The 27,378-nt window shown below is 39.9% G+C and overlaps 1 protein-coding gene across 1 annotated transcript in view; it reads right to left on the bottom strand.

The window, feature by feature from the left end:
* Nucleotides 1-1,128: 1,128 nt before the first annotated feature.
* The window catches only part of LOC120524007 (cerebellin-1-like), a 78,143-nt gene continuing 51,893 nt past the window's right edge, over nucleotides 1,129-27,378 (bottom strand). Inside the window, exon 4 of the mRNA XM_039745804.1 lies at nucleotides 1,129-1,973. Within this exon, the coding sequence (XP_039601738.1) occupies nucleotides 1,776-1,973 (198 nt within the window). The 3' untranslated portion in view covers nucleotides 1,129-1,775. The remainder of the gene's footprint in view (nucleotides 1,974-27,378) is intronic.

The raw sequence follows: 27,378 nt of genomic DNA, 5'->3' as shown, positions 1-27,378 counted from the left end.
GTCACATAAGATTCTGCTGATAAATGTACATTGAAGAATGTAACTGGAAACTTGAAACAGAGTGGGTGCCTTAGAAGCACTCCATAGATTTGAACAGATGTAACCTAAAAGATACAGTAATACTGATTTATACAAAGTTGGAGAAAACATGGAAACAGCATTTAACAGAATGACAAAACATTACTGTTCTTTTCTTAATTCATTTGAAATAAAGCAGTTAACATTTTCCTTTTTTGATTTTACCACTGGTATTCATGTCAATGTAGTATAGGTTGGGAGGTGGCAAGGGTTAAAAATGTATTTTATGCCAATTTCAGCCGATTGATCAAAAAGAGAATTATTATGATTCCTGTACTTTCTCATTCTCCCCTGAAATGAATTCCTGGCTACACCCCTACAATGTACACTTTAAGTAGTAGGCTTGTTACTAGTGTTAGAAAGACCTCACCTTTCTGCTTCAGTCCCGAGCAGATGTCCCATCATATACCCGTGTGGCAGGCATCCCTTCAGAAGTATAACAAATCATGCATTGTACATATAATCAACAATGGAGCAATGAAAGACATCTATAAATCACATGAAATATGAGGAGCTTGTGATTTAGAAGATTACATTTTACTTACAATTAAGCACTAAATATACATAAAACAATTCAAATGTTCACCAGATGCACCAGCCTGTATGAAAAGATCCAATACTTGATTCAACAAGACACAAATGTGGCAACAGAAACATGTCTATTCATGGGCGTTACAGGGCCTTTGGTGCCAGCAGTACCCACACATTTGAATAAGTGGTATATGCGAAGGATGCCAGTGAGATGTCTGTGATGTGTTCATTTTAAACCTGACAGATGGGTGAGTGACCATTTGTTGATAACCTGACTGACAATGAGAGCAAAAGACACACAAGGTAAGCAAAGGATTGCAGTCTTAGGTTTGAGCGGGAGAGCAGAGACACGTCATGAGCAATGCTAGGCCGCTCAATTCAGATCTCACTTTCCATGTCTATCTAGCATATTGGCTCTCTCAGTAACAATAAATAACCATTTACCTGTAATTTATTCATTTATTGAATTTGAAAGATAGATAGATAGATAGATAGATAGATAGATAGATAGATAGATAGATAGATAGATAGATAGATAGATAGATAGATCTAACTTACTCTGTTGATGAAAATTTGATTAATTTAATATTTACTTTGAAATCTTTCCATATTTGTGCTCAGTCTTGTCTCCCTTTACTTCTTCCAATGGTGTGTCAAATGCATGGGTACATTAAGGCACAATAAAAAAAATGCAGGGAAATAATTTAAGATAAATGATCATAAAGATATTTTTTGCCTAATAAAAGGAGTCAACTGTCCATACACCTGGGTTGATAATTCAGGACTGGTGAGTTACAAGCAAAACTTATGGACATGAGCTTCATTTAGAGAAAAAAGAAAAAAAAGGCAAGAAGACTCCACTGAAGAATGGTCTGCTAGTGGGCATGTTAAATACTGGAACATTCAGCCCTCAAGTTAAAACTTTCTTTAGCTTGAGAAGAGATAACTCACTGCCATATTTTGGGGTAAGCGACGAGAGCCTTCCATACTTTGACATGAAGCTTGTAACACATACAATACTGCCTTTAAAATAAATAAGAATTGCTCTCCTTTTGCAGAGAGAGTAGCTGTCTTATAATGGACATCTGTTCTTTCTTTCTTTTTTAAGGGTTGCAACATGGCACTGTGGTCAGCTTTCAGACTAGAGGTGTACTCTTCTGGATTCTTTAAAGAGGGAAGACAAGGAAACCCGAGAATGTGGAAAACTTCCATCCTCCCATGAGGTTGCCTCTTTCTAGCTTGAGATAAGCCTTGTCTCCCTTCTCCATCATGATCAGCCCTGCGTTTGTTGCAGCCTCTCTTGTCACATCCTGATCCCCGGCAAAGGCTGAGATCACGGGCCAACCATTAAGCACCAGGCTCACCTGTGGAATGGAAAAGGGCAACCTTTAATCACAGAGCAAAATCAATAGGGGGAAACTCCAATGTGAACCCGTAGATTTACAAATGTAGTTTCCACTGAAAATGTTTCTCAAAATTTTCAACATTGGTTGCTTGAAAACAAACAATAATGTGGTAAAAATTTTAGCTAAGTATTCCCAAAAGATAGATAGATAGACTCCTCCTACTCCACACAATACTAAGAACATGTTGTTGATGCCCACCAATACTTTTCATTTCCAGTTCACCCCCCCTCCACAGCACACAGTACCTGTCCTGTCCCCCACTTGTCGTTGAACATTTCTAAATTGTTCATTAGCTTGTGGTACATAAATTCAAGTTTCAGTCAACTTTTAATTAAAACCTTGAAGAGCAGCAGAGTGTCGGTCTGCATGAGGTTTTTTCTTTATTTCTCCTCATTTTTAAGATTGCCAACTTGGCGTGTCCTAAGAGGAAATTCCCAATTCTAGATAGATAGATAGATAGATAGATATGAAAGGCACTATATAATAGATAGATAGATAGATAGATAGATAGATAGATAGATAGATAGATAGATAGATAGATAGATAGATAGACAGATATGAAAGGCACTATATAATAGATAGATAGATAGATATAAAAGGCACTATATAATTAGATAGATAGATAAATAGATAGATAGATAGATATGAAAGGCACTATATAATAGATAGATGTTTCTCTACCTTCTTTATTAATAGCATATGCAAAAATTATTTTTTCATCTGTTACCTAACCCATGTTGTTTGTACTGATGGCCAAGAAATTTTTCTACTCACGCTTTCATGCAGAATAGAGATAACAATATTCCTGATATAACTGACGTCTTTTGTGAGCCGCAATGGACAATAGCAAACAATATCAAATAAAATGATAAAACCCACATGTCTAGTCTTCCACGCATATGCTCGCCACATTCCAAACTCATGTATTTTTCTAAAATATTATAAAATTAACCACTTCAGGAAAATTGTCTTGTTAAAAAAAAGGAACGCACTCAGACATGGCCGAGCATTTCAGTTGAAGGTGTTTATTGCTCAGGAGTCCAGTCCAATAGCAGTTTACCGTTTGGCTAACATTTTGCTTCATGAAATATCAACACTGCAGTATGAGCTGAGAGATGAGGACAACTGCAAATTACAAGTTAAAGAGAAGCCAGTGAAAACAACAGAAGAGAATATGCCTCAGATTTGTGTATATCTGAGGGGCTTCAACAAGCAGAAGGTCAATTCACCCATTCAGTTTCACAGACTGACGCTAAATAATCCTGTGGCACTCCAGTTGTGAATATGAATTTAAATATAAATGTAATGACAGGAGGAAGGTCTTGTTCGTATCTGAGTGTGTTCAACTTTTGCTCACAAGTGTATTTTTACAGAAGTTGCTTATTTAAGAATTGTCACTCACATGCGGTTAGGAGGAAGCTGAATGGACGAAGTGGAGGTAATTACCCGCCAGGCCAGGGGGTGGCTGGGTGCACTAAACTTACTTCTGTTGTCTCTGCAGGCCAGATATGGGGAAAATCTACCTGATGTAACAACAACTACGTCACATGCTGTTCCAGTGCCCAGAACGACGTCACTTCTGGTTCCGACCTCAGATGACATCACATCCGGTTTTGGCCTTTAAATCCACCACCTTTTCATGTATGCCTTTGGTAAGATTTTTTTACTTGCATTCTGGATGAAAACATGAACTTAAAAATTTCTCTTGGTCATCACTACAAACTACATGGGATAAGTACCACTTAAAAAAATAATTTTAGGGTAGAGTATTCCATACCAGGAAGGTGTCTTTAAAATATTAATTAAAATTTCTATGAAAGCCTTATCAGCTGCTTAAATAACATAAATTAATGACAGGTACAGACTCAATGCAGATATCAGAGCAGAAAACAAAATGATTTTTTATTTCTATGTTCCTTTGAAATCTTTCTCACTTTTATATTTAGACATATGACCATCATCAAATCAAAGCCTTTTTTTAAATGGTTTTAAATTTAAATCTTTTGTAACCCTGATAAACCAGAATGATTGAAATCAGCCCTGTACAAAAGCATAATTAAAGAGTGTGGCTAAATCAAACACGTAATACTCCTGAGTATTGTACATATACACATGTACACCAACACACTCACACATATAACAGCTCATCAAAAACATATCCAAGGTGTCAATGCATAATATTTCAGTAAAATTAGGACACATACTGTACCAATACTGTTAGTGTTTAAAAACTCTTTAATCACTGCATTACGTCTGTGAAGTTATTTCCACATGGCCTGTAAACAAGCATTACGAACCCTAAGCCTGACCCTACCCAAACCGCTGAGGCTCAACTCCAACATACTAAGCCATCACAAGAGTAGACACAAACAATATAAACACACAATTGTTGAAAATATTAATTATGGGAAGAAGGTTAAGGGCCAGCAGGGTTAGCAATTGCACACAATATCTTGCTGGGCTATAAATGGGCTATAAATGACATTAAATGTTGGGATATTTTATCTATTTTCTTAAAATCTAGAATTGCATTGGTTGTGTACTTATACACATTACACACATACGTATAAGTAGAATAATGTCATACATAAAAATTCAAAACTGGGAATCCAATACAAAAATAATAAGATTTTTTTGTTTATTACAAGACAACGGATAATACAATAATTGAAAACAACATAAAGGATTAAGAAGAGGGTATAACAGAAATAGAAAAATCTTTTGAGGACAACAATATGTATGTACCTCAGTTACTTGTAATAATAATAATAATACATTTTATTTTTAAAGCACCTTCCTCATGCTCAAGGCACGTATTGCATTTACAGTAACAGTGTATCCAAGGGAAAAAGGAGAAGGCCCAGGGTGCAAACCCTATGTATTTTCCCAGCCACCCCATCTTCTTCAGCATCTTCCTCAGGGTCTAAATGTGAGTCAAAGAATGTTTGCCAAAACAGGCCATCCAAAAAGAACAGAAGAACCCAAACAATGTTATATCTGAAATAAAGATGACATATGATATCAAGAAAAAGATGTACTTAAAGTTGAAACCTGACTAATATATAAAAATCTACACGTGGAAGTGTGTGTGTCTGTCAGTCCTGGAAGTGAGAGGTGGAGTCGGGGTAGTCACTAATAGCACTAGTGAGGCGAGCACGTCAGCAAAACGAAACCTCAGAAGAAAGACAAAGTCGCTTAACCGCTAACATCAGCAAAACGGTATCCCTTTTACTTTTCCTCCCGCCGCTAATGCACAAGTGATGTGAGCACATCGGCAAAACGAATCCTCCTAGGAGAGAGATGCCCAGAGTAGTGCCTTTCAATTACCTGACATCTCTACATTTCTTTTTTTTCCTGACAATTTCAATAGTTTCTAGGACCCTGTGTTTTGTACAGCACAGTCTTACACTGCTAGTATCTATAAAGACTTATGTATATTTAACGTTGGAGATTTCAAAGAATGTCAGGAGGTGCCTGTAACAAATACGCACACATTGGCTGCAAAAACAAACAGACATGGTAATGTGAAACATTTCTACAAAGAAAGAAAGAACAAAGAAAAGAACCCCTACAGCATTCAGTCCTGTCACGTAGAACACTGGAATAATTAATAAAGGATCTTGTGTACTAACCTTTCAGATGACATATCAGTAGAAACCAAGAGAAAAGAATAAGAAGAAATTTCTCTGTACAGCCTAAAAACTATTGTCCAGTACCCAAGAGCGGAAATGCTAAAGGAACAGTGTGGGGGGGATTTGGCACACTAATCAGATTTATAGAGTACCAGTCGAAAGGTTGGACATACCCAGAAATATTCAAGCTTTTCATTGAAATTAATCATTTTAACAATATAAATGTTATTATCGCACATGTGTTGCAAATGGCTAATACTGCTTGAAATGACAGATTTTTTAAATTTATTAATTGACTGCAAAGCCCCATTTTCAGTAGCCACTCCTTCGGTGTCATACCTTAGCTTTTACTTAACTAGTCATGAGTAAATACAAATCGGTTATTAGAGAAACCTTTGTAATTGCATTAGCACCGCTGAACCTTGTTATTCTGTTCACTGTTGTGTCACACACGTGCGATTAGGAGACAGCTAAAGGGCTTGAGTAAGCGTAATACTACATCATACCAGGGAGTGGCGGAGTGTGCGGACTGTCTGTCTCAGTCTCTTACAGACCATTCCTGGGAAATCCCGGCAAGTCCCGGTGCCTCTGATGACATCACTTCCGGTTCCAGCATCTTTGATGACATCACTTCATGTCCCGGCTCATCTGATGATGTCACTTCCAGTCCCTGAAGATGTCACTTCTGGTTCCAGCATAGATGATATAATTTCCTCTGCTAGTCCTTAAAACTGTCATCTTACCTCCACATATTCAGTTCTGTTTTGGACTCAGTCTTATCAACAACTCATTCAGTACTAACCTTTTGCAGCCAGGATCATATTATATGGGTGGCTGCCCCAAACCTTTGTGATTGTCTGGAGTCTTCTGTGACAGTTGCAAGGTACTGGCATTCCTAAAGTTCAATTCTGAGTTCAAATGTAGAGAGAATTAAACAATTTTCTCAAAAAGCACATCAGTCCATTGTTTTTGTTTTGTTTTTTTCAGAATGAAGGCTATTGATGAAGATTTCATACAATGGTGTCACTTACTGTCTTGAGAGAAGAAGGCAAATTGAATCTAACCAGGATAGAAAAAGAAGGCAAAGGCTCAGATGTGCAACTGCACAAGAGGATAAGGACATGAGAGTGTGTAGTCCTCAGTTGACTCCTTCCCTAAGTATACACCAAATGCCCGTGTCACCTGAAACAGCATGTTGACCACATTAGACTTTTCCAGTCATGTTGTGTCCAATATCTGAGGTCTTGTGCCCATTTTAACTTTTTCTTTTTATTTGCCTATTTCAGTTATGACTGCCTCTTAGGCCTGCATCCCAGAATCACTTCTAACAGTAACAGCCATTACAAACATAAATTATGTTTTGATTGTTTTTTTTTAATCAATTTAATGGTATCTTTATACAAAAAAAACTTAATTCCTATCAAAAACATAAAACATTCTGGGTGTGTCCAAAATTTTGACGGGTACTGTATGGAAGAGCAAGGATTATCAAGAAAAGTAACGAGCATATGCCTGACACCATTGAAATACACAGTATTGCAATTCTTTCACACATGAATGACAAAGGTGTCACCTGCCTCAGTTATGTGTTATCAATTCAGTGTGAGAAAATGGCTGACAAGGTGCTCGTATTCACACGCAAGCTCAGGATGCTTATGGAGATGAAAGGTTAAAGCACTTTTAATGACAGGAACAGAGACATCATGGACTAGCTCTACTAAGATAGCCACGTAAAAGGATTGATGAGACAACTGGCAAGTGACAATCAAAGAGATAGCAGCGCACATTGGAGTAACGCACTTAGTGGTCCAGATATGAACAATGGCTGAAAGAGAGCTTAAATGCAACAGAACTTCTAGAACAATGGCAAACAAAGATTGATTCTGATGAGGACTTTGAATAGAAATAAAAGAGGTACGTAGATTTGAATGTCATATAGTAATATTCTATTAATATGTTAAATAGATTTAGTATGACCATTATGGAAATATTCAAAAATGTTCAGTCTTAGGCCACACAAAAAAAATATTTCAGGACATTAAAAGAAGCAGAGTTTGAGATCCACCTCTACTTTGTAAACTGTTTGGGACAAAGACCCATTTTTTCCTTGATTTACTCCTCTGCTCTACAGTTTAAAATTACAAATCAGCCTATTCGGACATAATTAAAGTGCACACTGCAGACTTTCATTTAAGGGGTGTGAACGCTGGCCCGGACACACACAGAAGGACAACATAGTTCCATCCAACATACGTTTATTTTCACAATATTTACAATTGGTGCACTCACAAACCCCAGTGCCTCCAGCACCGATTCCCCCAATGTCCAGGCCACACAGTCCTGTGCCTCTCTTTCTCCTGGCCACCTCCAGTCCTCACTCCAGCTCCGTCCTCTTCCACCCTACTTCCGCTGACTGGAGGGAGGCGGCCCCTTTTATAGGAACAAGGATGGGCTCCAGCTGCTTCCCGGCAATGTCCCGCGGACACACCCCCGTGTGGCGGAAGTGCCGGCTGCGCCCCGGAAGCCGTCCGGGTGTCCCCTGTCATCTTCCCCCCGGCACTTCCAGGTGTGGCGGAAGTGCCGGGCTCCCGGGATAATCAGGCACTGGGGCGCTGGCCACGGGTCCCTACTGGGCTGAGCTTCCAAGCCCTTTACCCGAGGCCCCCAACACAACCAGGACGGACGCCCCCTCGCGGTCTGGGGGAGGCACAAGCCCTCCTCTGGTCCTCCCGGGCGTCCAAGCCGGGCTCCAGCCTCGGCCGGGGACCACAGGGGATTTGCAAACATTTTGGTCATACCATGTAGAAATGACAACACTTCTTCTACTCAGTCCCCCCATTATGGTTCAGGGCACCATAATGTTTGGGACACAGCTATGGCAAGTCTATTAAAGCAGTCATATTTAGTACTTTGTCGCATACCCCTTGCAGTCTGCAATTCATAGACATCACTAGGTGCTGAGGATCTTCTCTGGTGATGCTCCACGAAGCCTCTAATGCAGCCGTCTTTAGCTCCTGCTTGTTTTGAAGACTTGTCCCCTTACATTTTCTCTTCAGTAAATAGAAGGCGTGCTCATTTGGATTTAAATTGGATGACTGGCTTGGCCATTCAAGAAGGCGCAATTTTGTAACTTTGAAAAACTCCTGTGTGGCCTTAGCCTTATGTCTGGGATGGTTATGTTGTTGTAGAGCAAATTGCCATTTAATGAGTTTGGAGGCATTTACCAGAACCTGAGGATATAAGCTGTTTCTCCACACCTCAAAATTCATTGTGTGGCTGCCATCAGCAGCTCCATCATCAATAAAGAGAAGTGTGTCAGTACCTGTGGCAGCCATACATGCCCAAGACATAACACCCAGACCACCATGTTTAACAGATGAGGTGGTATGCTCTGGATCTTGGGCTGTTCCTTTTCATCTCCAAAATCTTTTCAGCTCTTGCCATCACACTGTTGCAGGTTCATCTTTGTCTTTTTCATCCACAAAACCCTTTTCCAGAATTCTGCAGGCTCATGTAAGTCCTTTTTTCCAAACAGTAATCTGGCCATCCTGTTTTTGTGGCTAACTAGTGGTTTGCATCTTGCAGCATGGCCTCTGTGTTTCTGTTCATGAAGCCTTCTGCCAATAGTCGTTTCTGACACATACTGTACATACCTGCTTCCTGAAGACTGTTTCTGATGTCTTGGACATGCATTTGGAGTTTTTTCTTTACCATAGTGAGAACTCTTCTATCATTAACAGTGGAGGTCTTCCTTGGCCTACCAGTCTCTTAGCGATTACTGAACTCATAGTTGTGTTCTTTCTTTTTAATAATATCCCAGGCAGCTGATTTAGATCATTCTAAGGTTTTACTGATGTCTCTAATGTTTTATACTTCTTTTTCAGCCTCATAATGGCTTCTTTGACTTTCATTGGCACAGCACTTGCCCTCATATTGAACATTGGTATCTACAGACTCCAAAGGGTAGAATCAAGCTAAGGTATCTCATGAAGCAATGAAACACACCTGAGGAATCACAAACACCTGTGACACCAACTGTCCCAAACATTATGGTGCCCTGAAATGGAGAAGCATATATAAAAAGTGTTATCATTTCTATCTGGTGTGACTGAAATGTATGCAAATCCCATTAAATGAAAGTCTGCAATGTGCACTTTAATCACATCTGAATTGTCTGACTTCTAATTTCACACTGTGGAGCTTTAAGGGATAAGTCAAGGAGAGGTGTGTCCTTGTCCCAAATATTATGGTGGGCACTGAACTGTATGTTTTTTAAACGTTCTTTTGATTGACTGTTCAGCAACCTTACGACCTATGAAGAGAAACTGCCCCTGAATCTGGTCCTGCACCCTTTGTCAGAAGGAAGTATTGATAAAAGCAACTGTGCAGGATGGCTAAGGGCTTTATATATATATATATATATATATATATATATATATTGTGGAGCCAACCCGGACACAGACAGGCGGACATGTTGTTTTTCACCACCACACATTTATTATATACACTATTTACACTTATTCTATAGGTCACACAGACCCCAGTCAATGGTCACTCAGACCCAGTTCAGTACACAATACCCCAAATCCAAAGTCCTGGCCACAAATGCCTTTCTTCGGGCCGTCTCCACACCTCCTCTGTGCTTCGTTCTTCCTCCTCCCGACTCCAGCCACGAATGAAGGGAGATGGCCCCTTTTATATATGACCCGGATGAGCTCCAGGTGCTTCTGACACTCCCCCGTTGGCCACGCCCCAGCGTGGCGGAAGTGTCGGATGTTCTCCCGGCAGCTCTCCGGGTATCCTCCAAAGTCTTCCCCCCAGCACTTCCTGGTGTGGCGGAAGTGCTGGGGTAACAGGTCCCCAAGGCATTGGGGCACCTCCTAGCGGTGACCACGGGCCCCTACAGGGTGGAGCTTCCATGCCCTGTTCCCGTGGCCCCCAGAGCAACCAGGAAGGCGACCCCCACGTGATCCAGGGTGGGCGCAGACCCACATCCGGTCCCTCATGACGTCCTGGCTGGGTCATGGCCCCTGGCATCCCTGACAATATATATATATCTTCTACAACTCTGTGATGAGCAGTGTGATTTTCTATGCTGTGGTGTGGTGGACTTTTAACATCACTTCAAGAAAGGCCTGCAGTGATTAACAAACTACCGTATATACTCACGTATAAGTCATGTCTTGAAACCCAAAAAAATGGTGATAAAATCAGACCCTGGCTTATGCACCCGTTCAAAAATGCGACGCTTCAATATTTTTTTTTTTTTTACATCTTCTTACTTCCTCCAAACTTGCGCCAGTTTCTCAAGCGCATCAAAGTTTGTTGCAGCAGCACGGTTACCAATTTCTTTCGCTACTTCAACGAAGTTTAATTTAAAACCAGCTTCTTATTTTCTTCTGATCGAACGATCTATAATAGATAAGGGATGAGGGTGTGAGATACAAAAACACAAAACAGTGCAAACGTTGCTTCATAATAGTTTGGATATTACTGTGTGGTCACGTAGGCATAATACATAGATAAAAAAAAGGGCAGTGTGCCACGTGGTTACTCTCTCAGGTGGGCGTTAGCATATCATAATCTCTTGGACCAATAGCGTGAGTTTTCCAGATTCGACTTATACGACCAACATTAGAAAATACCGAAATTATACGTTAAAATCAACTCCCGACTTATTCATAGGAGAACTTATCCTTGAGGATATGGTAATTAAAAGGACACAGTCCAGTTAGGAGACACAGTCTGGACACCCTGGAGGTCATAGCAAAGTACAGAATTAAAACAAAACTGAGTTCCATTATGAACAATGCTGCACATCCTATCTCTGACTTTCAGCCAATCAATTATTTAGCAGAAGTGTGTCAGGAAATGCTATGGGGCTTCATAGGCAAGACTTCTGCATAATGTCTCACTGTGACCTGACAGGCAAGCCAGAAGTGTTCCTTCTTTTTCATTTTCCAGCTTTATAATCATTCTAGTGTGTGTTCAGACCAAAGAGCGTGTGAGTATTTATTTAATGACTTACTTATAATTACTGTACATATTTACAGTATGTATTTATTTATTTAAAGAGATTCTGTAAAAAGCCAACTATCCCCCTGGGGACAAATAAAGATCTGTAATAAAATTCTATAAATGGTGCTAACTGTGTGTGCCTGCTTGTGAATTCAAGTCCAGCCAATCTCCCCATCCAATCCCCAGGGCTTCTTGTTCATGTCACTGAGAACACCTACACTCGTCCAGACCCGGAGCGCACTGTTTTTATAAACTGAAGCCATCACAATGCCATGATGCATTTTACCAAACATGTATGGCATGTTATATTTTAAGAGGAGAAGGAAATAACACATGTTACAGAGACTGGAGGAATGACAGGACGTGAAGTCAAAAATCGCATTTAGCTGACATTATTCTAGCATAAACCTTCACTTACATGTAGACTAAAGAGTAAACAGCAGGTCAAAGGCAACAATACACCTAGACAGTGCTGCCTGTAACTATACTACACTTGTTCCCGTTCATTCTTTCCATCTCTATCTGTATATCAGCTTTATAAAAGAAAAATATGAAAAACAAAAAAAGAGTTTTGGGTTGGGCAGAATCAATAATGGAAAGTCCTGACATCCAGCTGGATGACAGGGTTGCTGTGACTCGGATCACGAGAGCTGATGTCGATGTTTTGTCGCAGAAGTGGTGCATTTGAATCAAACACTTTCATCTCTGTAACTGTTTCCTAAAGTTATTGCCTACTATATTAAAATCCTGAAACAGGTAATGGTATGGATAAAGTACACTATTTGCAGCTAGTTAGTGGTGAACATTAAGTGAAGTTATTCTGAGACTCTTCTCCACTGATAAATGATATTCTCCAATGAGATCATTTGAAAACGTCAGAAAACTGATTGATGGTTCCATTCATCACCTTGTTGCTCTGCTTCTGCTGCCGTATTATTAATTATTTCTTCTATTTCATCTGTTCTCAGCTCCTCTTCAGATATTCAAGGCTTTTTCATTCTTCATGGGCCACCAGGTCACTTAGTTCTGTTAAAGTAAACTTGACGTGCGTGACTGCAGGCCTTATTTCATGTTTAAGACTTTTTATTCCAATAATGCTGCTTTTATTTGCTCCATATTTATTTGCCACATCCATCACTGCCAGACTACTATACACGAAGTCCAAAATCTCCAGCGCTTGACTTAACTTAGAAACAAATCACTGCTATTTTTTTTGAGTATCAGAAGTATTTGATGCTGGACTCCATGACACCATTTATTGGCTAACTGAACAGATTACAATATGCAAGCTTTTGAGGCAAATAAGACCCCTTTATTAGGTAAGATCTTACCTAAAGAAGGGGCCTTCGCTGCTTTGAAAGCTTGCATATTGTAATCTGTTCAATTGCCAATAAAAGGGGCCATTTTGTTTGACTTCTCATTACATTCATAATGGCTAACACGGTACAACATCCTAGTACTACATGCTGGACTCTTGAGAAAAACGTGAGATGTGCAAGCGAGTGAATCTCAGCAAAGCTCAGTTAGTGTGCACTGCGTTTTTCTTTATGTCCCGCATAAGCTGACTTGAGTTATACTAGATGTTGTGAACATGTAATGTTATTATATGTTAAAAAAGGTAACATGCAAAAGGCATGTGTGAGAATAAAATAAATAAATAAATACACATCCTTCAGGCTGCCGTATCATTTGACAGATTTCATGGGGGAAAGATTATCATTGAAAGAAGTGAAGAATGAACGCAGTGACAACAACCAGCAGTCCTTGTTTTGCCTAGCAGACCAAGGGGTGAGCCAGAACTATTTAATAAACGGTTAAGGAGGTTGTGGTCTGGGAAAAACTGGACCCTCTTGGCTTCACAGAACAAAATGAACAGAAGAGAAAGAGAAGAAAAATAAAAAAGGTGAACCTTAAAACCGGAACTTGGCAGCTGCTGGTAGATGGTTAACCAGCTCACAGCAGTAACACTTCTCTTATTTTTTTATAATCTAAACTAATTTGAACCACAAACCAGAGCACCTTATATCAGTGAGTTATAATGAAGCAGTGACGGTTGCGTTACACCAGTCACAGACAGCGCAAGGTTCCAAAACTTTAAAAAAGCGATAAAAAGGAGAGGCATTCATCTGGGATTAGATTTCAAAGCCTAGTGCGACTTCTTCAATTTGGACTCATTTCAGTTTCAAGGCAAACGATAAAAGAAAGTCGGAAAACTTTAAAGAGGCTCTTTGCTGATGTTGCTTCAATAAAGGTAGTCGTTAAATCGTTGAACGCGCTTAAAACCCAAACACCCCAATGCTTCTGCTCAGTTGATGTCCTCCACCGCTTTTGTATTCAACTTCACCAATCACGTCCAAGTGCCTTGGGTTTTCTAAAATTTCTGATTGTGCTTTTGTTATGATTCATTTTTATAGTGAGCACAACTTGTAGTCCTTTATGTATTTTTGGTACCTTTTTAGTTTAGGTAGGGCAAAAAAATGCATCTATTACTCATGTACTCTTATACGTACCAAAGAGCGTACCAAGGGCTTCTTGTGGTCTTCATACCCCTTATAGAACATCAGTAGGTTGGTTATTCATCTCTGTACAGTGTGGAATATTAACATGATGGTAAAACGACTTGTGAATATGAAGAAGGTCATGCAGTAAGTATGTAATATCAAGAGAAATATATCTCAATTAAGCCACCTCAGGCCAGTCCAAAGGGAAGTTGAAGGGAGATGAAGAAACACTTAACTGATGCTCTGTAAGTGTTACGAAGACTCAGCAAAGCCTTTGTTAAGATCTTGTTACAATAAAAAATGAGTGATAGTTGCATTTTTTATTTACAAGGCACCATTTGCAGTATAGGATGACCAGGGTTTTCATTCTGGGTTCTCCCTGTGTGGAGTTTGCATGTCCTTCCCATATCTGGATGGGTTTCCTCCAGGTGTTCCCGATTTCTCCTACTGTCTAAAAGACATGCCGGTTAGGTAGACTGGCCAGTGTGTGTCTGGTGTGCGTGTTTTTAGTGTATTTATTTGCTCTGTACAGGGTTTGTTCCTGCCTTACACCCTACACTAGCTGGGAGAGGCTTCAATTACCCCGTGATGCTGGTCTGGATTATGTTCGTTAGAAAATGACACATTTGCAGCAAAAGGTTTCTATAAATAAAAAAATAGCACCATTTGTTTAAATGGAAAAATGAGCCAATACAGTATTTCTGCATATTTTATAGGCCACTAATGGTAGTGCTTGTTTAAAAAACATCATTTATAAGAAAGAGAATGCTTGTAGTAGTACCTTAAACCCCAAACCAAATAGCAACACTGGTATTTTTTTGGTGTTTTAATAAAAAAGAAACTTACCAGAACTGAGGAATAGCTACTCTCTTGAAAACAGCAAAACACAGAGTGTTAAGTTTGCGTTTTTGGTTTATTTTTCTACTTTTCTTCTTTGCCTTTTTTTTTTAAGGTGTCTGACAGTGCAGACCATAATAGTCTTTATATGTGTTGCATGTAGGTTAGCATTTGCAAAGAACATTTTCCCTTTACCCTATAAACTTATAAACATACTGTAGATAGTGTATTATCAATACACTCTAAAAAAAATTGTTTTGAGCCAACCAAAAAAATTAACGCAATGCTCGGCATCAAGCTTTTTAAGTGACTACAACTTCTGGTTAAAATTACGTAGAATCAACCCACAACATTGAGTAACTGGAAAAGATTTTTCCCTTCAGTTCTTAAATTACTTTTAAGTACCATCTACTTAAAAAAGTATAGGATACAGACAACTTTTTAAATTCACTGCACATAAAAATTAAGTTGTCCCAACTAATTTATGTTACATTGTTAAAGACACTTTTAAGTTTTAAATACTTAATTATTCATATATTTTAAAGTTGTGATGATGTAAAAAATGAAGTTGGTGTAATTTGTGTTTTCTGCCTATAATTGTAAGGTTTATCAAGTTTAATTACTTATTACATTATTAAAACTACAGCCACTTAAAGAATGAAAGTGTTGCAAAATTTACTTTTTTTACTTACATTTTTCAACATCTTTGCCTAACAAATAGCCTCACTACAGCAGCAATAGGCCTCAATGTAATATTCAACTGCCAAATATATCAAACCTGACTTCTATTGCAAGATGCAAAAACATTTTACATTACAGCTTCGGAGTACTGTATACTCTAAACCTTACAACTGGAAAATAAGTAAAGTCAAAGAAAGATTATTACAATTAATGAAGTATCTTCTCAATATGCCATCAGGCTTACATCCAGTAAAGTAATATTGCATCTAAAATCCTTAACCAACATACAAACGCACGTTAGAAATCATTAGCGGCAGGAACAAAAAAGTAATGTTCAGAAAATATGGCAAGATGGACAGCACTAACTTTCACTAGCGCTATTCAACCTGTTATGCAAAATAAGTAAATGATATTTACTATATTAGAGCAATGTAAATAATTATTAGCTTGAAATTGGTCCTCTATCACTAAAATATCTGTTTTATCACTCACCATAGTTGTTTGTTTCACTTGCAGTATGGTGTACTGATGTTGTCACAGCATGTTAAGTGGGAGGAGTTTCACACTCATGAAGCAGAGAAATTAAGTAGCCATAGAGTTAGATTAGGTTAGACGAACTTAAATTTTGTTTTTCAATAAATGAAAAAAGGAATTTGGGTTTAGATTACTTGCAAGTCTAAGCTAAAGTATGTACTAATATAATTCTTTCACGTCAACACTTTAAATAATGTTTTCAAATTAAAATATTTAACAAAATCATCGAACTTGAATTTCTAACCTAATGGCATGCATTTGATTAAGTGATAGTTAGCGGTCCCTTGAATTGCTTTTTACAGTGTACGAATTAGTTACTTAACATATTCTTTTATAGGCAAATTTCTTTAAGTTTTTGGCTTGAATCCTTCACTGCCACCTAAATTGTAATTTATAGCTCCCAGAGGTGCATTTTAAATATAGTGACCGATGACTCTGTGACCCTGAGTAAAAGCTGCTAGACCGAAAATGCGTATTTATATATTTCTTGAATAAGAGATGTTTTACAAAAACAAAAAAATAATCATAGGAAAAGAGTAAACGGCCATCAGCTCCAATTTAAAGATTCAAACAAATGAGACAGAACGTTAAATGAGCTGAGAGTAAAATACCCTCAACGTTCATAAGCCAAGAATCAAACTGAAATTTCATAAAAATCCAGAAATTTTGCTAAAAACAATGGTAACGTCTGAGTAAAACAAAAATCAGAATCACACGCCGTCTTTTACAGTAAAATGCCCTGTGAAAGCATTCATCCACCTCTGTGTTTGTTATGTTTTGTCACATTACAATCTGGAATTAAAATGGATTTTAGTTGGATTTTATGTAATGGACTTATCAATATAATCCAAATTATTGAAGTGGAATGAAAATAAAATACCTGATATGGAAATAAAAAAACAAGAAAAACAGAAAAGTTGTGAGTGCACAAATATTCCTACCCTTTGCTATGAAAACTCTAAATAAGATTTGGTCCAACTAATTCACTTCAGAAGTCACATACGATTAGAGTCCACCTGTGTGTAATCAAAGTGTCACATGATCTGTCACATGATGTCTGTATAAACAGAACTGTTTCTGAAAGGCACCTGACTCTGCAACACCACTAACCAAGTAACATGAAGACCAAGGAGCACTCCAAACAGGTCCGAGGCTAAGTTGTAGGGACTAAAAGATCAGAGTTGGCTTATTATAAAACTATCCCATTATAACAAAATGGAAAGAATATAGCACCATTACAGACCTGACAAGAGAAGGATGCCCACCCAAACTCACAGACTGAGCAAACAGGGCATTAATCAGAGATGCAACAAAGACACCGAGGATAGCACTGAAGAAGCTGCAAAGATCCACAGTGGTGATGGGAGTTTCTGTCCATAGGACAACTTTAAGCCGTATACCGTAGATACTCGCATATTAGTCGATCTCGCAGATAAGTCGAGTGTATTTTTAAGCCAAAAATTACGAAATGGGTTATGACCCGTGTATAAGTCAAGGGTAAAACTTGGGTTTTTTCATGGCCCGTTGTCTTAATAAGTATGGTCTTCTCACCAATACCTGCTACAGTTCGATTCCCCGGCATATCAAATGTCATTGGCGTTTCATCCGTGTTACCAATGTTACTGAGTTCAAAGTCATGCCTTTGTCTTTGCTTGATAATAAATTTATGAAAGGAACTGACCTTTTCTTCTAGATCTTTCGGCAGCTTCTGCGCGATTTTTGTTTGCTGGCGAAGGCACAGCCCATATCTGTTTATAAACCGCGTACACCAGCCAGCCGATGCTTGAAATTCCAGCAAAGGCTTATGTGGTGTTATGGGTCCACAGCTCTCTTAGCAAAGGCCGTTTTAGTTTTTAAATAAATAAATCACAGCGCTCGCGGCTATTGCACAGGTGAGGGAATGCCCACATCCGTGATTGTTCCTGTGGCTAATGTGCTGCAGCTGCTATGTCCTCTCTGCATATAAAGAGAAGCGCGAGTCAGTTAGAGAGGAAGGAAAAATAGAGTAAAAAAAAAAAAACAAGGAAGAGAAAGAAAGAAGGAGGTGGCTGGAGAAAGCAGGAGAGAGAGAGACAGTGCGAGTGGGCGAGCGAGCGAACGAACGAGGCAGCTGTGTGGAAGCCTGGGTGTTAGGCCGACACCCGGGAGTTGAAGTATAAGTCGCTGAGCGATCATGTAGCAGGAGTGACCAAAGAAGAAAAGACTGTACACGTAAGGCCAGGACGGCAGCGGGAGTCGGGAGGCTTGGAGGTGAAGTCCTTGGTGTGGGCGTCCTGGATGCCAAGGTTCCAAGTCTCAGGCCTGGGATGATTGCCAGACCGAAGCCAGGATCGGGTGGACTCCAGACCTGTGTGTGTGTGTGAGAGAGCATCTCGCCTGCTGTAAAGCCCAACTGGGAGATCCAGGTGAGATGCTAGTTTAAAAAAGGCACCGGGCTTATTGATTTTAAAGACTGCTTCCAGCACCGTTTTAACCTCAGGTTTTTAAAGGATTGTTTTTCTATTTTATTGATTTTTAAACCTCCATGTTTGCTTTATGGATTATTTATTTAATGTAGAGTTCTTTTGAATCACTGCACTGTTTACTTTGAACACTGATTTTGATTGACTGTTTTAAATAAAAGCACTGTGCACTGTGCCATTACCCAAATTCTATGGAAAATTGTGTTGTCCCTGTTTTTTTGAATGAATTTTAAGGCATACATTTTTCGACTTATACGCAAGTATCTACAGTAATCCTCAGAGCAGGGCTTTATGGAAGAGTGGCCAGAAGAAAGCCATTGCTTAAAAAAGAAAAATAAAGCACATTTTGAGTTTGCCCAACATCATGTTGCGAACTCACCAAACACATGGAGGAAGGTTCTCTGATGAGATGAGACTAAAATTAAACTTTTCAGCCATCATGGTAAAAACGCCATGTGTGGCGCAAACCCAACACTTCCCAAAACCTCGAGAACAACATTTGCACAGTGAACCATGATGGTGGCAGCATTATTCTGTGGGGATATTTTTCATCAGCAAGGACAGTAAAACTAGTCTGAATTAAAAGAAAGATGGATGGCACTAAATACAGGGCAATTCTTGAGGGAAAAGTGTTTAAGTCTGCCAGAGATTTGAGACTGGGATGAAGGCTTACCTTCCAGCAGGACAATGAATGACCTTAAACTTACTGCTAAAGCAAAACAGGAGTAGTTTAAAGAAAAACATTTAAAGGTCTTGGAATGGCCCAGTCAAAGTCCAGACCTCAATCTAACTGGCAATCTGTGGCATGACTTGAAGATGTCAGTACACCAACACTACCCACCTAACCTGACGGAACTGGAGCAGTTTTACCCCGAGGAATTGGGGAAAATCCCAGTGGTGGGAAGTGCTATCCATCCATCCATCCTCTTCCGCTTATCCGAGGTCGGGTCGCGGGGGGTAGCAGCTTAAGCAGAGAGGCCCAGACTTCACTCTCCCCGGCCACTTCTTCCAGCTCTTCCGGGAGAATCCCAAGGCGTTCCCAGGCCAGCCGGGAGACATAGTCCCTCCAGTGTGTCCTGGGTCTTCCCCGGGGCCTCCTCCCAGTTGGACGTGCCCGGAACACCTCACCAGGGAGGCGTCCAGGAGGCATCCTGATCAGATGCCTGAGCCACCTCATCTGACTCCTCTTGATGCGGAGGAGCAGCGGCTCTACTCTGAGCCCCTCCTGGATGACTGAGCTTCTCACCCTATCTTTAAGGGAAAGCTCAGACACCCTGCGGAGGAAACTCATTTCAGCCGCTTGTATTCGCAATCTCGTTCTTTCGGTCACTACCCATAGCTCATGACCATAGGTGAGGGTAGGAGCGTAGATCGACTGGTAAATTGAGAGCTTTGCCTTACGGCTCAGCTCCTTTTTCACCACGACCGACCGATGCAGAGCCCGCATCACTGTGGATGCCGCACCGATCCGCCTGTCGATCTCACGCTGCAACTGGAAATGCAGCAAAAGTGGGCTTTACAAAGTATTAGTTTTGGGGGGTGAATACCTATGCACATTCAGGATTTCTGACTTTTTCTCTCAATTATTGTTTGTGTTAGGTCAGGTCAGGTCAGGTTGGGGAGCATTCACTGGTACAGTGTGTTGCCACAAACACCTTATGATGAAAGAGCTCAAGATCCTGGTTGGCAACCCCTCTTGCAGACACGTGGTCCAGTCCCACCTTCCAAAAATGACACTCTATCTGCCTCATCTAGGCATTGCGTGGGCGTCCCCTTGGCCTGGTCCAGCCACTCGGGTCCTCAACAATGAGGATCCTGCGAACCGCATCACCCTCGGGGAATCACGCCACATGTTTGTAATGCAATAGCTGATGCTCACTCACAATGCAGGTAATGTCTGGGACACTGTGATCACATAACACAAAGTGAAACCGGCGGTACCCAAGGATTCTCCTAAGAGACACACTACTGATTGTGTCCAGTCTTCATCTCTGGACATTCTATCTCTCAGTCTTCTATCTCTACTGGATAGCATCCATGTCTCGCAACCAACAAAATAAAAATATTTTGCACCTTCAAAATAGTTGGCATGTTGTGTAAATCAAATGGTGATAACCCCCCAAAAAATCCATTTTAATGCCAGATTTTAATGCAAGAAAACAGGACAGACACTGAGGGGGGTACTTTCGCAAGGCATTGCATTATCAGCAAACCCAAATGATTCTGGAAGTAAATGAACTTTATATGGTCCTGTCAATGATGTGATGTTCAGCACATCTGTACAGACACCAGCACTACAGATACAGGTAATAATGGTGTTACCTGTGAAAAAAACAATATGACCAACTATGTTAAATGAAATTTTGCATAGAAATGTTGAGATATTTGAAATCTCTATAGTGTTAAAACTCAGGCTGGATAGCAAACATTCATAAACACACAAAGCTGAAATCATTACAGCAATACAGCTACTCAGCCACAAGGATGGTGCCGTATCTCTCTGTGGAGAAGTGTGCCTGCTCTTGTATGTCCACCCTCTTCTTCTCACTCTTTTATTTTTCTGTTACTCTTCTAAATTCTTGCTCAAAATGCCATTCTATTTTTAGTAAAGCCTGGCATACTGCAGTCAATAGTAGCCAAACAAGGTACTGGCATCAACAGTGTGTTCCTGGAACAAACATACAGGTTGAGGCATCCACTGGGCTTTCTGCCATTTCTAGTTATCCATATTTTCCTGTCAAGGCTACATGCTGCCCTGTCCTACCCTGAGAAAAATAGTGTGCTCTCCCATGAGGTGCTGAGGTCCTCTGGCATCATGTAACGTCTGTGACATCAGAAAACCTAAGGAGCTAAATTATAAACCACTGGGTTACTGTTCCTAGTGGCCATCTGTTCTGGTCAGATACCATTGAGGTTTTTGTCCTTTCCTGATAGACACCTCAGTTTAGGAAACACTCCATTCCTCTTACTAGCTTTTCTCCTTTTCTTGCCTGATCAGTTTTTGTTGTAATATGGACTACCTTCCTCTACGCTAACCATAAACAAATGTGCTCAGGTTACATCCATGGGGCAGGACTACCCTTATCTAACAAAAGTAAAAGAATTGGAGGAAGACAGATTTGCAGATCGGTAGGCCATACCACTATGTAAAGTGTTGTTTGGACCGCACACATCCGCAACCACTCATACAAGATTAATTCAGAGTCAGGAAGGTGCCTTTGTCCAGCTTATCTGTTCGTACCAACTGCGGATAAGTCAGAGGTTCATTTTCTCCAGTAATGCTGTTGACTTCAGTTTACATTTGCCCCTCATGTCAGTATGTGTTTGAAAGAGGGAGGTGCAACATGCTGGAATTTTATTAGGAAGCAACTAAAGGATAGGATCAAGGTGGAGTATATGATGGTATGTATCCTTATTTCCAAAAAGCTTTTGATAAGGTGCCACATGAGAGGTTGGGCATCAAACTAAAAGAAGTGGATTTTTGGGGATGATCTTTGCTGATGGATGCAAAATTGGCTAAAATATACGAAGCCAAAGGTGATGGTGTGAGGAATCTCATCAGAACTGGCCTATGTTAAGAGTGGTGTTCCACAGTGGTCAGTGCTAGGGTCGCTGCTATTTTTAATATATATAAATGAATTGAATATAAGTAACAAGCTGGTTAAGTTTGAAGATGATACCAAGATAAGTACAGTAATCCCTCGCAATATCGCGCTTCGACTTTCGCGGATTCACTCTATCGCGGATTTTAAATGTAAGCATATCTAAATATATATCACGGATTTTTCGCTGGTTCGCGGATTTCTGTGGACAATGGGTCTTTTAATTTATGGTACATGCTTCCTCAGTTTGTTTGCCCAGTTGATTTCATACAAGGGACGCTATTGGCGGATGGCTTAGAAGCTACCCAATCAGAGCATGTATTACATATTAACTAAAACTCCTCAATGATTTAAGATATGCATCCCGCGCGGTGCTTGATTGTTTGCTTGTCTCTGCCTCTCTCTCACCCTTCTCTGACATTCTCTGCGCCTGACGGAGGGGGTGTGAGCAGATGGGCTGTTTGCGCAGAGGCTGTTTGCCTAGTGGATACGGACGCTCCTCTAAGAAATGCCGCTTTATCGCGGTGCTTCGGCATATTTAAAAGCACAAAAGCACACGTATTGATTTTTTGATTGTTTGCTTTAATCTCTCGCGCGCTCTCTCTCTCTCTCTCTCTCTCTGACGTTCTCTGCGCCTGACAGAGGAGATGTGAGCAGAGGGGCTGTTTGCTTAGAAGATACTGACGCTCCTCTAAAAAATGCGCTTTATTGCGGTGCTTCGGAATACTTAAAAGCACACGTATTGATTTTTTGATTGTTTGCTTTTCTTTGTGAGCGCTCTCTCTCTCTCACTCTGAAATTCTCTGTTACTGATGCGGGCATTCCTTTGAAGAGAAGATATATTTGCATTCATTTAATTGTGATAAAGAAGAAAGAAGATCTCTGTCTTGTCATGGAGCACAGTTTAAACTTTTGACTAAAGGGTGTTATTTCATGTCTAGAGGGCTCTAGTAATGTTAACAGTGTGGGAGAGTTTATAAGGGCTTAAAATATATAAAAATAACCATACAAACATATGGTTTCTACTTCGCGGATTTTCACCTATCGTGGGGGGTTCTGGAACACAACCCCCGCGATCGAGGAGGGATTACTGTAGATTGGCAGATAATCTAGAGTCATTACAGAGGGACTTGGAAAGCATACAGGCTTGGGCAGATTTGTGGCAGATGAAATTTTAAGTCAGAAAAATGTAAAGTATTACACATAGGAAGTAAAAATGTTAGGTTTGAAGACACAATAGAAGGTCTGAAAATCCAAACTACACCTTACGAGAAGGATTTAGGAGTCGCAGTGAACTCTATGCTATCAACTTCCCAATAGTGTTCAGAAGCCATTAAGGAGGCAAACAAGTCCACGGAGGTTCTGCTTAAGCTTTATAACACACTGGTGAGGCTTCATCTCGAGTACTGTGTGTAGTTTTGGTCTCCAGGTTACAAAAAGGACATAGCAGCACTAGAAAAGGTCCAGAGAAGAGCGACTAGGCTGATTCCAGGGCTACAGGGGATGAATTATAAAGAAAGATTAAAACAGCTGAGCCTATACAGTTGAGATGACATGATTGAAGTGTTTAAAATTATGAAGGGAATAAGTCCAGTGAATCGAGACTGTTATTTTAAAATGAGTTCAGCAAGAACACGGGGACACAGTTCGAAACTTGATCAGGGTAAATTTTGCACAAACATTAGGAAGTTTTTGTTTACACAAAGAACAATAGACACTTGGAATAAGCGACCAAGTAGCGTGGTCGACAGTAAGATTTTAGGGACTTTCAAAACTCGACTTGATGTTTTTTTAGAAGAATTAAGTGGACTGGTGAGCTTTGTTGGGCTGAACAGCCTGTTCTCGTGTAGATTGTTCTAATATTCTAATCAGATATGAGCTGGCCATATATCAGTTATGAAGGACTTGATGTTCTCATGATTTGTTTATAATGATCAAATTGAAATTATTCCATTTTGCTGTGTGTTTAAAATAAGATGGAAGTGTTGTAGGGGTTAGCACAGTGGCTACAAAGTTCAGGGACTGCTGGCTTTAAATCCAACCAATTTCCCTATCAGCGTGTCATTGTTACTTTTTAATTGGTCTCACTGTTTTGTCAGCTGTCCTTTTATTCTGTCAGTCTTTCTAAAAAATGTCATTGAAGTCAGTGCTCCTCTTTATTATTATTTATTCAGCCAATGCCTGTATCTAAGGTGACTTACAAAGAAAGTTATATTACAAGAATAATTAGAAGGTGCAAGTATCGAAAGCAACAGAGAATGAGATACAATCTGAGCAGAGGGACTGTACTACTATATAATTATACCTGCAGCTAGACTAAGACAAACATTGACATCTTAAACTCTTCGTCAGTACAACAGCAGCTATCCTGTACAAGACACCAAGCAGTTCCAATATATTTAAAGACACCTAAATATAAATAATGGAGAACTCTCGATGGGATAAACGGAGAGCCAAAAGACTGTAGATAATGAGGAGGAGAACTGTGGGTCAATATAAAAGATCTGAAGGGGATCCTTGCAGCGACAGGAATGCAGTGAAGAGACTGAAGCAGAGGAGAAGTGAAATGGGGAACCGAGAACTCGAAAAACTGGAGAGGTCTGATAGCAGTAGAAGAAAGCCCCGCCAGAAGAGAGTTGCAGTAGTCCAGCCAGCTGGGAAAGAACCAGTGCTTGAAGAAAGGTTTGCATGGTGTAATTTAGTAGGGAAGGCTCAGACCCTTTGAATATTATGAAGAAAGTAATGATTGGGTCAATGAAGAAATATCATCAATGAATGAAAGCCATGAGTTCAGAGACACACCAAGACTCCTGACCATGACTTGATGGTGAAAGGGTGACATCTTCATGGGCATTTCATGTTATTTGTACCCATGTCTGCACTGCTCATTGCTAATCATCTACAGTTGGACACCATTAAGATTGGTTTTAATGTTTGAAGCAATTAAGGGTGAATTAAAAAGAAAACTGAAAAAGAAGCATAATCTTTTTATATGACAAACAATACAAATTTGTATGAATGTCTATGGAACATTTATAGGTTCGGTAATAATGATGAAGTAATAAGACCAATTAATATTACGGATGATGAAGTGGTTGTAAAATTGATTGCGTTTGACAACCTCGAGCCATGAGGATCTCCCAGGGCAAAAATTGAAAACCACTTGCTTAGAAATGTTCTGTTAATACACTGTAGATGTGAATGGCGCTACAAAATAAACAGAATATCAATTTAAATCAATCTTTTTAAATTTAATTATAGGCTTTGATTCAAACCCATTCATCTAGAGCTATGAGGCTGCTCACTGTGCCACAATAAAATCAATCAATTAGTCTCCATTTTAGGTAGCATACCACTGCAATGTGATTTACAAACAACTTAAGAAAGCAATTTAAAGGAAATCTGATATTGAAAAGGAATATGACAGCTAATAACCTATTAGGAAATCATTAATCAGTTAAAACAAAAGCATAGGGGTACATGGTTTTCAACTCTTTGACGGCTGAATATGTTTTCCAAAAAACCCTGTTTTCTGAAAAGCACACAAAGCAGTGGTTTCACACATATATCAACATAAAGCGTCTGTTGCTGCGTGTTGTGGCTGCTGTTGACGCATGTTCAGCATCTCTGGCAGCAGTGGCGTCTTGATAGTCAGCAGGAATGCACGGTAAGCCAGCTGCCCACCGGTCTTCACACAGTAGGTGAGCAGCGGTGGAGGTCGCAGTGTGACGCCTCTTGTCATCATAAGTGGTTGTCCTCCCAGGTGAGCCCTGCTGTAGGCCATCAGCTACATGAAAGTGTTCAGTACCACGATCTGCTGGCAACGAATCAGATGATGCTGGTACCTCACTTTCGTTTTCAATATCCATCTCCAGATCACTTGCATCAAACTCGGAGTCCGACAAGTAAGAGTCCTAGTCAACAAAATTATGTAAAACGTCCATGGAGTATTTTGCTTTGTACATTCGCTTTGGTCCCTTGCCAGATGTTGATGCCATTTTAGAGGCTGTTTGTTCTACTTACGCACACATAGGGAATCAAGGTTAAATCATCAAAGCTATGTAACTTTCATTCAAGCAAAGAGAGTCAAGCTAAAAAGTAAGGGCGAGTTTCATCACAGTCTACCCCTGAAAGAGTTAATGATTGTGAAAATTTGCAACAAGACACCTAAGATGGCTGCCGAATTTCAGAAATCACTCATTTTTATACAGAGGTAAAAATAAAATGAGGTTAAAAAACAAACCCTTTTTCCTGCTCGACTGCATGTGTGGCTCGGCTCTTCACATAAACCTCCAAACTGAAGGGTCTAAGTGCAGGCAGCTAAATGGAAGGCCAGAAAAGCAGATTAAAGTGTTTCTGCAATTAGATAAATGGCAGCATAGTTTGAATCCTGCCACTTTAAATTGGCATCACTCCTTAGCTGATAAATGCAAGGTGGGAAGAAGCTACCCAGGGGTGTGCGGCTAATGACTTTATTTGTGCAAAGCCCACATTCCAATACCCACCATTTTCTTAATCACTCTCACATTAAAGCCAGGGGCTCTTTATGTATCTGCTGAAAGAAAATCTGTTAAAATGCCTTAAAAGATTAAACACACCGATTTTTTAGCATGGAAGAAAACAGGTTTACCAAGAAAGGGCTGGGTGTAATGCAGCATGAAGAAACGTGAAAAGAAGATGACACAACAGATCACCTGCCTTCTATTTTCTTTAGGACTCTTCTGTTCTGGGGCCTCACACGTAAAATGTGCTTACATTTGAAAACATGGACAAGCTACAGTATTAAATTTGCAAAAGTTGGAGAACTTTCTTGTGAAAATTGGCTTAACATTTCTTCAAATTTCAACCACCTGTAAGTCCCATGTACACTTTTTTTAGTGTTAGCACTCGATGATAGGACAAACAGAAAATCCCATTTCATTGCACATTTCAATGACACATCAGTCACATTTCGATGTTCTTGAACTAATTATATCGCAGCAAACTGACATGTTCTCTTAATAGAATTGTCTTCAGTGTTGGTAACAGCACATAATGCATACGCTAATTGTTAAGTGCTGTTGTGTTTAGCTGATCTATTTTGTCTATAAAAAGGG

This window comes from Polypterus senegalus, chromosome 1 (genome assembly GCF_016835505.1).
Source record: "Polypterus senegalus isolate Bchr_013 chromosome 1, ASM1683550v1, whole genome shotgun sequence".
NCBI classification, from domain to species: Eukaryota; Metazoa; Chordata; class Cladistia; order Polypteriformes; family Polypteridae; genus Polypterus; species Polypterus senegalus.
Note: the sequence above shows the minus strand (reverse complement) of the source record. Positions and strands in the feature narration are given on the sequence as shown.